Below are 10961 nucleotides of genomic sequence, written 5' to 3' on the forward strand. Positions count from 1 at the left end.
CTCTATACTCAAACAAATTTATTTAGTATTAGAACCAATTAAGCATGAGTATATAGAAACTATTAAACACCAAAAATCAAATAAAACATGCAACCAAAACAAGATCAACCACAAATAAGAAAACAATAATGAATCAAATCACCAATAAGATCGAACAATAATATCAAACAAAATTAGCAACCAAAACTTGTGTCTAAAAAATTTTCACATTAAAGAAAGTATACAAGTATCTCTCTTTTTTAGGTTCAAATCACCATGAAACCATGGATGAAAAATATAAATCCCCACATAAAATCCTGCAAATTGAATAATTAAGTAGCAGATAACAATAAAAAGAAGGTCAATCAAGGAGATTTATTGGCTCCTTTCTGTAAAAAGATTCACCTGTTGCTTCACGGACCTCGAATTTCAAGGGGGTAAAGGAAAAGATATAAATGCGAAAAATAGAAATTATGTTTTTTCTTTCGAGATGGATCCTGGACCATCCAGGGTCCGACCCAAATCCGAAGGCCTCATTTCAAGTAACCAAGGCAGTTGTTTTGCAAATAGGGCAGACATTCTTCTCCATCAGCCATTGTTTAATGCAGTGAGTATGGAATGCATGTGCACACTCTAGTACTCCTACACCGTCCCCGTCAACATATTCTTCCTGCAAATATTAACATTTACGTAGTCAGCAGAGAGAAAAAATGTTCTACAAGATTCTTGGCTGCACTAGGTTACTATTAAAAGAAAAGAATTCTGAGTGGTTCTTACTTGACAAATGCAGCAGGGTTCGACCTTAGTTTGACCGCCAATTTTAAGTGATGGATACTGTTGTTGTTTTAGATAAGTCATTATAGTATCCTCACTCAATCCCGTCCTGACATTTCCTATGTTCTCTCCGAGTTCTAGTAATTCCTGTGATGAAGAACGATTGGAGTTAAAATGAACTATTTTTTCATAGAAAATGATGGGATATTGGAAGCAAGATATGAATTTACCTCATATGTCATGTCATCAATATCAAGCCGCATATCGCTGTGCATATCAGGAGAGTCAGGCTCGTCTGGGTCATCATCCTCCTCCTCGGAAAGCATGGGTTGTTGAACCACAGCAACACCCTGTCATAACATAAAAAACTACATATTATATAATATACACACACATTAAGATGTGGGTTAAATTCTAAAACATTAGAGGCATCACTGGAATATGTGTGTGTGTGTGTGTGTGTGTGTGTAAGGATTAAAATATCGTTCTATTTTTCCATAGCCAGGTTCTTTGATAAGCAATTCGTGGTGTCATGACGTGTTTATAAGTTGAAAGAATATATCACTTTCTTCATGAAAAAAGGACATGCGCGGAGGATAGACATCCGACTGTAACATTCTCAAAAGGATGAATAGTTGGTGAACATTCTTAAATTAATCCTGTTCTAAGAAGTGCAAAAAAATTGCCAAACATGAGGTGAAGGATCCATGGACCTTACGAAGGTTTTACATTCTGCAATGTTCATTTTAGTTGTTCTCTGGAAAGGTTTTAGAATCTGTAAAGATGGACAAAAAGCACAGGAAAGTGACTTCATGGTCTCTAACATTGTGTAGGTTTGTTTGGTGAAAATTCTTAGAACAAGGCAGCTTAAGTAAAAGTATTCATTACTAATAGTTCCTATGCAACTCAGGCTGCCTTCTAGGCTACATCTGTAGTGAATGTGCTGATATAATCTACAATTAGTTTCCACGTCATGTGAATGTCTTAGATCCTATGTATTTCCCAGGAACTCCCTATAGTTTAACCTATCAGAGGGAACTCAACTTCAATTTAGATTTAGTGGTTTCCAAAATGTAAAATGTGTTCCAGGAAACTCTTTATCATGCACAGTTACTTATCTGAAATTTACAAAAGCTTATAGCTGTAGTCGTCTTTTGCAGTTCAATCATTAGAAAAAAATGGAAAATTAGAGTAACATCTTCTGTGACAAGAAACAAGCAATAAAAATGTAAGAACATATAAAATTAAAACATACCTCTGATCTTTGATTTTCTCTTGCAGCCAGTAGTCTCTGTTGAGCAAGGCCATTCAACAGCTGCTGCAATCCCGGATAAGGTTGATGCTGCATATAAAGCTGCGGCTGATATGGCCTAAATGATGAAGCCGGTTGAGATTGCAGCTGATGATTGTTGGGATGCGGTACCCCAATCCTCTGTGGAGCTGAACTAGAGATTGTAGAGGATGCAGCAATTGCTGGTGGAGGCACATGCCCTTGTGTGCCAATTGATGATCCTCCAGCTCTAGAAGTGGAGGTGTCGTTCCACGCCAAATGTTGTCTAAGCATGTTACCACTCGGACTTCCTGTAGGTAGGCCAGCATTCGAAGAAGATCCAATAAATGGTCCTCCAACTGGCAATGGACTACTTACTGCAGCAGAATGCTGACCATACCATATTGGTGATAGAGTAAGACCAGCAGAGTTTTGCTGCTCAAAATTTGAATTCCTAGAGTGGTTCTCCCTACCAACTGGAAACAAACTTGAAGCAACAGATTCTTGACGATTTGCAAGATAGTTGTTAATCTCTCTTATCCTGAACCCAGGTGTTGGTAGCAACAGAACTGGACCAGCAGAGTCTTGCTGCCGAACAGTTGAATTCCTAGAGTGATTCTCCCTACCAACTGGAAACGAACTTGAAGCAGCAGATTCTTGACGATTTGCAGGATTTGTGTTCCTGTTAACTGTGTTTCCTACTAAATCAGATAAGTTATAGTTGTTAATATCTCTTATCCTGAACCCAGGTCTTGGTAGCAACAGAACTGGACCATCGACGCGGAGCTGATTTGCTGATGAGGAAGCATTATTCTGTTGAATTGTTTCACGAAAAGGATCAGAACTTGGACCTCCATCTGAAGAAGATTCAGAAGAAGTTACGTGAGAGGCTTTCCTCTTTACGGATGTTCGGCGACCACTTTCGGAGGAACTCGGACTTCCATCCCCCTCACCTGGGTATCCAGCATTGAGGTCCAGGTTCTGAGGGAAACGTGCAAAAACTGAATTTTGCAAATTCCTTTGGCCACTGGACACCTGATTGCTACGATGGATCAAGTTAACATCCAAAGACTGAGCATTGGTGGCAATGTTAACAGTTGGGACTGATTGCTCTCCCCGTTCAACTCTATCTTCTTCATGTGCAATCTGGTTCTGTCTACTTAAACTCGAATCATGAGAGTTCATCCCATTATGCCTAACTTCTTGAGGAAATAAGATGTCTGCGTCACTGGCTTCCCTTTGATGGTCAGGTGTGCTCCTCCCAATCGAGTATGACATATTGGCCGAATGTAGTTAATAAGCCACAGGAATATTACTGAAGAACCTTGGTCAAATTCAAGTTACTAAAAGGAAGGAACCAATTAGATTCCTTTATCCTTCAACTGAAGACAATGAGAGAGGATTGAAGAAGGCGCTTGGAAAATTTTGACCCAGATTCTAAATTGCCGCAAAAACTTCTCAGCTGGAGCTGAAATAGATCAAACTGCAAGGGTTTAAGAAACATCAGTTTTGCAGATGAAACCCATCAAAGAAACCAAGAAATGTGAGCAAGGATAATGTGAAGTACCAGCACCACCAATAATAAATGAAAACCCCGAAAAGAAAAACGAGCCAATGACCTACTATTTTCATTTTACACACGGGTATATTTCCTCAGTACGCTATTTTAGGCAGCAGGCATTTGAACACTTTGTCTAGGTGCTGTATACTCTCTGCGGTGACGCTATACAATCATGTAATAAGCTAGTATTCACATGGTTATTTCTGTACTGAGCACTTCATACAGAGTTATTTTATTTAGTTATTACAGAGTTATTTCCGTACTAAGAGATCATGTACTAAACTAGTTATTCATACAAAGTTTTAGGCAGCAGTGTGTTTGAACACTTCATTTGAACATATTGATTAGTCAGCCAGATAATCACTTACTAAACTAATTATTCATACAGAGTTGTCCTGCACGCCAAATTTAGGTCTGGCGGATTCTACTTGGCCACTGAAAATACCCAAGAACCAGCAAGAAATCTAGTATGCGCGGCAGAAGGGGAGAGGAGTTTTTGGTAAACATGACTATAACAACATGCGTTGTGGCAGATAAAACATAAAACTCTAGAATAAGGTGAAGTGAACCATAGAAACAAAGATTGGATGAAGCTAATTAAATGGGGATACGACTAAGAAGCTGATGGCGCAGAACAAATAATCAAGTCCATAAATTTTGGATTTTTAAACTCATTACAAATGCCCTTCCTTCTCTTACATTGAGAAGATCGTAATTTTAAAGGATATGTTTGTACATATTTTTCCTATAATACTCATATTCTGTAAGGATAATCAACAAGAGTAGACATTCCTTGAGGCACACAAACAACGACTTAACAAAAAGGAAAATAAGATTACTACATATCTTGTATAAAATTGGATATATCGTACTTGTGTTATGGTAACAGTTCGAGAAAGCAAATAATAACTTTTAATTTAGTTATCAATTATATTTTATTTGGTGACGTAGGGGGTTCATTTACAGGCTCAACGTGTCTAAAGTCACGTGCGTGCTCTCATTTTGGTATGCAGGAAAGCCGCGGTTAAGATTTCTAATTTTATATTTGTTTAGGCTAACACCTAATGCTTGAAGCGTTCAAACAACAATGAGTCAAATCAATACCATTTATTTTTTTGAAAAGATGATTGAATATATGAAGGAGGGAATCAATATTACTAACCACTTATGGACATACGTTTACCACTTACTGGTATAATAGATTACCACAACATTAAAAAATTACTCCATATTACTAACCACTAATATAGGAAGCCTATAACAACCATAATTCATATAAATCTATAACTTTGTATACACATAACAGATATCTCTAGCATTAGTATTTATGGCAATGCTATGAAACCTAACAAGCAAAAGAATATTTAGTTGGATCAAGTTGTTTCAACCAATGGTTGGCCCATTATATGCATATGAATTTTGTTTAAAAGATCACATATGGTCATGCTCTGAAAGGCAAGTCACCTAATCACCTACATGTCGAAGTAATTTTTCGAGAAACCTAAAAAAATCTCAATTCTCTCTGCAGTAATCTATGCAGCAAAGCAATGCAAACAAAGTACAAACGTGGCAAATATTACTATTGCCATCTTGGTAATTCAGATCCAACACTGCAATCGCTTGGATTTTGTTAATTAGGAAATGGAAACTTATACGACCTTGAACACACGAGATCTAAAAGTCAAACAATTTGTCCCTAAGTTGGCAAGTCAACCAATCGAGCTTATAAAGTCAAAAGGAACGGTACATTCACACTGAACCCAGACAAATTGGTGGGTCGCCAAGTGACTTTACGATCTATGTCGTGCGTAATACATTATAAACTAGTATAAATGAACAAGATTCTCCCGTGTAATGAAGAATGGGGAACCTCGTAGAGGTAATACGGTTAGTTGGCCCTAGTTTTGTCTCCTAGGTAAAACACCTTTTTCAAGATGTTTTAATATGCCGGTAACTTCCTTATATGATTGATCCACTTCCCATGTGGTAACCTCTACATCTTTTGACACTTGATTTCAAGAAATTAAAAATACTACATTGAAGTTCCACGTAACCATGAAACTCCGTCGGAATTCGCTCTCTTAGACCGTGTAAAATGGAGAATAAAAGCTTTTTGAGGACCTAAGTAGTCATAGTTATACCTTCTTCTTTAGCTTAACTAGTTATGGATTTCATGTACTGAAGTGCTTTGAAGCCAGACATAGTTAAACCTTCTTCTTTAGCTTAACTATTTATGAATGTCAATTACTAATCAATATGGTATCTTATTGCGGTGTTGGACTATTAAACATGATAAACCTAGCCAAATTGATCCGCAAGCTTCCCTTGTAGTCGAGCTAACTTGCCTCTTAGCACTTTCGCGAGGCTTGCACATCCCCATTTACGATAAGTTTCACTTCGAAGACAAATCAATCAAAGTTTGTACATAAATCTAGACAAATAACATTGATGAGTGGTTTGTGCCCTTTTACTGGTATCGAGATCCTTCTATAATACTTGCAAACTTCAATTGTAACAATGATGTACTAATGTTAGCAATCATAGATTCACAAATTTGATCCACAAAAAATCTTTTGACCCTCTCGCACTAGTCTGTGTTCATCAAATCTCTATGTCTGGGGCTTGGAATCGCCTGTAACTGGAGTGGAGATTGAACCTCGCAAGCGGTTAGTTACCAATATTTTTATCTTTTTGTTCACCATTAGCTTGAATGAACGGAGAAAGTGATTTGGCCGAAATCTCGTGAATCAGGATCAATCGAATCTATTTCCTATTATCTCATCCCTCATCCGCATTCCCGAAATAACAAACATGTAGTGGAATTGAGTGATCATTACTATCCTTGTATTCATTCCATTCATTAAGGGGTTAGTGCATACTACTCCTTTTTCTTACTTCTTTACCATAAAATCGATGTATTGCTAGTCGGTCCCCAATTCACTTAGAGAATCAGGGTAGACAAGAAATACCAAGTTCTTAAATTAGAAGGATATAATTTGTAATGGCGTACATTAATAACACATCATTGCTTAAGTGTTTCATATTCGTTGACGATCTAAATGACACTAGGGCCACCACTTAAAATTTTGAGTTTCGCCACCGTAATTTATCGAGCTTTATGAGTAAGCATTTGAAATTTACCCTTATTTCTCTTAAACGTCAAATTCTTCAAGAAGAGATTCATCTAATAAACCATGTGAAATAGTAATCTTCAATTATTTGACATTTATTATTATTTCTTTTTTGGTAACGAAAAATAAATATACATTATTTATTTCCAATGAGGAATTCACATTAGTGAACAACAATATATCGTTTACTGTACCAAAAAGATATATACTATAATCGTCGGTGGGCTTGTTGTGAAGTGCACACATAAGTGATTTCCTCGAACAAGTTAATATTGTCATGCATCTCCTTCTTTGTCGCATGGTAGCACAACCTAATTGTGTTCAAGGACAAGGTGAAAGAGATTAAATAAAACATCTCTAGACGGGGCGAATATAATGAAGCATTTGATTTGAGCGTAGAGCTTGAAAAACATAAGATCCCTCAACCTATGGATGCAAGGGAAATGGAGTTCCTGCACGCACGTGAGAAGGATGTGCACTCAACCAATAGTATAATCAAGTGAAGTAATACTAAAAAAACGAGTGATGGTATATTTTCATCATACGTATGATGATGAACTTCAAACCATACATTTCAATTTGGTTAATTCTCCCTCAAACTTTTGATCTTACATTAACCTTATAAAAAGGATACTAACTTGAGTAAGCTTCTTATGGAATCTTTAAGATCTCAAAGTTAATTTTCTATGCAACCCTGCATCGCTATCATAGAGATTCCATAACGGCTCGCCACTTCGAAGAAAATGTTACGTAAACTTTCAACTGTGATACCAGACCGACTTAGCACTCCAACTAAATAAAGAATCCATTAATCAAGTAGAGAAATCTAAATTTGGAAGTGCAAATTTATGCCGGATTTATCAATGCAAAAAAGCAAAGATGAGTTCTTTATGAGAAAATTTCTCGAGTATCAACCAATAATTTGGTCCATGGCGTAAGTCTTCACGGAAGAGATAGACACTAGGTTGAGATTTCAGACGGAAAGAAATTTATTCGTCTCAGAAGTCCAGATATTTCCATCTTCACTGGCAGTGGCAGATAGTGCGACAAGGAATCTAACATAGCAGATACAAGCATTTAGACCAAGACCCTCAATGAAGAAGATGAAATTTAAGTTAAGACTATCTACGACGGTATTAGTGATGATCATACACAACCGCTTGCATGTAGACCAGCCAAAAATGTATCTTGGAAGTTATTTCTTCATCTAAAGGTGATTGGATTCCCTATGCAAACATGTGCCCTCTTTGTAGACAATCTGAGGAAAATGTGGGATGTGTTCTATGTAGGAGTAAGTTCTCTATAACAATGTGGAAACTTTTTTGAGGCCTTGCTTAGCTACAACTGGACGCCTTCGGAATGACGATGAATGATTTCCTATCATGGAATTGCAGAGGTAGATCACGAAGCTTACCTTCTTTGCCATCAATTGGTTCCTTTAGCAACAGGGGATCAATAAGATTTTTTAGGATCGATAGACTCCCCGGAAGCAAACATATTTTATATCAAGTTTAATATCTTCGTGTAGGGCTTTTGGTTATAAATAAGTAACTTTCAATTTCCATACTTTTATGTCAAACTGGATATTTTTCCATATATATGGAGTTTTCTTGCCTCTCTTCATGAGGTTAAGGAGTGTAGTGCAATTCTTTCTTGTATTCTTTGCCTTCTCGCCTTTTGAATAAAATCTTGCTTTATCTCAAAAACGAAGATCGACAATAGGTACCTTTAACGCCCATAATAGTCAACTCTTTTCTACACCTCCACTACTTATACGCGCGAATATAGATATCTCAAGGCTTCGCATTGAAACGTAAAGGGATAATTGTAAACTAGAACGGGCAAAGAGTAGATACTAGCAGATAAAGAAAAAGTACAATTGTTATGTTTTTCTCTTGCGACATTTACTTATAAGATTTATATTTTGAGATATAAGTTTTTATGTATGATGACTTATGTTGCTAATATGGTTATTTAACTACACCATTTTTGTTCGTATATTTGGATTCTTGTGTGAATTTATATCTAATTGACTCTAAAAAGCTTCCTTGTATTGCTTTAGATGCTCCCTTAGTGATTTGCCTCAAGCATTAGAGGAGCCATAAACCTTAAGCGCGCCAAGCAACGGTCTCACTGGGATCCTTCATTCCTCCCTTGATCGATGTCCTAATGTGACTAAAACAAGCTTAACTCCAAACTCTCTTAATTTCTTAAAATACCTTCTCCTCTGCAGAGTGACTAGCATTCCTCTTCATCACTTTGTAACGTTCAATCCCCAAGAATTGAGTCAAGTACAGCACCATTGGCAACACTGGTACTTGCAGATCAGGTTTCCTCGGTTAACTATCTCGGCAGCGGATAGACTAATCCAAACCATTGTTTGGTGAGACGAGTTGAGGCTTTCTGCCATCAAGTTATACTAGGTATTCTTAATTGGATGAGTTAATAACAAAACAGACGAGTAAGTTTTACTACACCATTCTGGTCCGCTTGCCTTTCAAGACAGAAACCTTCTTATTGGCTAATGACAGCAACTTCAACTGCAGAAACTTCAGCCGCAAAGAAATCAGCCAATAAGAACTTGTCTCATCCTCTTCAAAGAATCAAGAGATATCAATAACTCTTGAATATAGACCTAGCAGAACAGAAGGGTTCAAGCAAATATACGGCATCTAACATTCACTATGAAGGATGTATACATCTAATTGACCAAAACATCAAGACGTTACCATCTAACAAGACAACAAATTAAACACGTAGCAGCTCATCAGCAGCTCATCTAGATCCACATATCCGCTAATTGATTAACAAAAGATGGACCTTTTAATCAAGACTAAGATACGACTCTCCGAAGCAGCCTTAGTCCTACAAATATTATTTTGAAAAAATCTATGTCATCCTCCCGATGTAGAAAAATGTTTTTTTTTTAAGGGAGACATAGAAGAAAACAAGAAAATAGAGCACAAAAAAACAACAATCCATTGGAAGGAAAAAATCTTAAACTCAAGCATTGAGGAGCTGAAAAACATCATAGAAGAGATTGAATATACAAAAAGGCCACTGATTTGAACTAAGAACGACAATCAAATCAAGCAAGAATAAAAAACAAATAACTTTTTCATGCATGAGTAATACAATCTTGATTTACAAAGAACAAACATAGCAATATAGATAATCAAATCAATAGAAAAAGGTAAAGACAAAATAAGAGAAGTGAATCAATTTCATTACCACCAGCAAAAGTACTTCAATTCCAAGAAGCTTATCACCAACGATCGAACTCCTTTTCTTCCTGAATTCAATAATAACAATCAACAAAAACAAAATCAGATATCAATAAAAACAACACTAAAATCGTAATCGTACTGAAAAAAACCCTAAAATAATCAAAATCTTAGACATGCACAAAAAAGAGCGGCAAATCAAAATCCTTCAAAATCGTAAAGATACAGAATCATAATCCATTCATTAATATCACTTGAACAAAAAATAAATGAATGAAACGAAAGAAGAACAATCGATCGCAATACCTTCCGAAAACAAATCGAAATCGCTTGAACCGATAATCCAGCGATCGTTTACCGGGAGGCAAAAAGAGCGCGTTTGCGCGGGGAAGTACGAAATAGATGAAAAATCTCTCTCTCTCTCTAACCTTTCAATCTATGACGATTGAAGAGCGATTAAGAGATAGAAACTAAGAGAAAGACTAGTAGAACAACTGATGAAAATGGAGGTGATAATGGATTTTTAGAGAGAGAGAGAGAGAAAAACAGAGACGGAGAGCGAAAGTGATTAGCGAAAAGCGGTATTTGCTTTGGTTTAGCAGTTATATAGCAAGTAGAGAAATAGAGAGAGTGGTGGGGTAGGTAATTAAATATTAATTTTCCGGTTAACCCAGTCGGGTCACCGACCAATCGGGTTAACTCTATCACTTTCTCTCTAAAAACTTTCTCTCTCTATCTACACATAGCTTGTCTCTTCCAAATTATTTAGTAACGTCTATGTGCCATTGGTGTTAACGTCCATTTACATGTGTCACTTAAAACCAAAGGGTAATGGAAATCAACTTCGTTATTTGCGTTTTTACCCCTTCTAGATGGGGTTAGGTGATTCTTTTTCTCCAATCACCCTAGCTATAATATCGACGGACAAGATTTAGGACGGTATTTGGACGGGACACATTAGTTCGAAAAAGAACCGTTGGATTAAAATAATACGCATGCTTATATCTTATGGAAGAACATAT

At 36.7% G+C, this 10961-nt stretch overlaps 1 protein-coding gene across 1 annotated transcript; it reads right to left on the bottom strand.

Annotated features, from left to right (window-relative positions):
* Window positions 1-187: 187 nt before the first annotated feature.
* LOC147533229 (uncharacterized) lies at window positions 188-10732 on the bottom strand. Its single transcript, XM_086650459.1, has 6 exons — window positions 10246-10732; window positions 9947-10007; window positions 2009-3506; window positions 984-1103; window positions 757-900; window positions 188-649 (listed from the first exon to the last, which is right to left on the bottom strand). The coding sequence occupies exons 3-6, from the start codon at window positions 3299-3301 to the stop codon at window positions 518-520; spliced, it is 1689 nt and encodes a 562-aa protein (XP_086506585.1). The 5' UTR covers window positions 3302-3506; window positions 9947-10007; window positions 10246-10732; the 3' UTR covers window positions 188-517.
* Window positions 10733-10961: the final 229 nt, after the last annotated feature.

Source organism: Eschscholzia californica, unplaced genomic scaffold (assembly GCF_041429995.1).
Source record: "Eschscholzia californica isolate CP2 unplaced genomic scaffold, dmEscCali1.0.p SCAF_6, whole genome shotgun sequence".
NCBI lineage: Eukaryota > Viridiplantae > Streptophyta > Magnoliopsida > Ranunculales > Papaveraceae > Eschscholzia > Eschscholzia californica.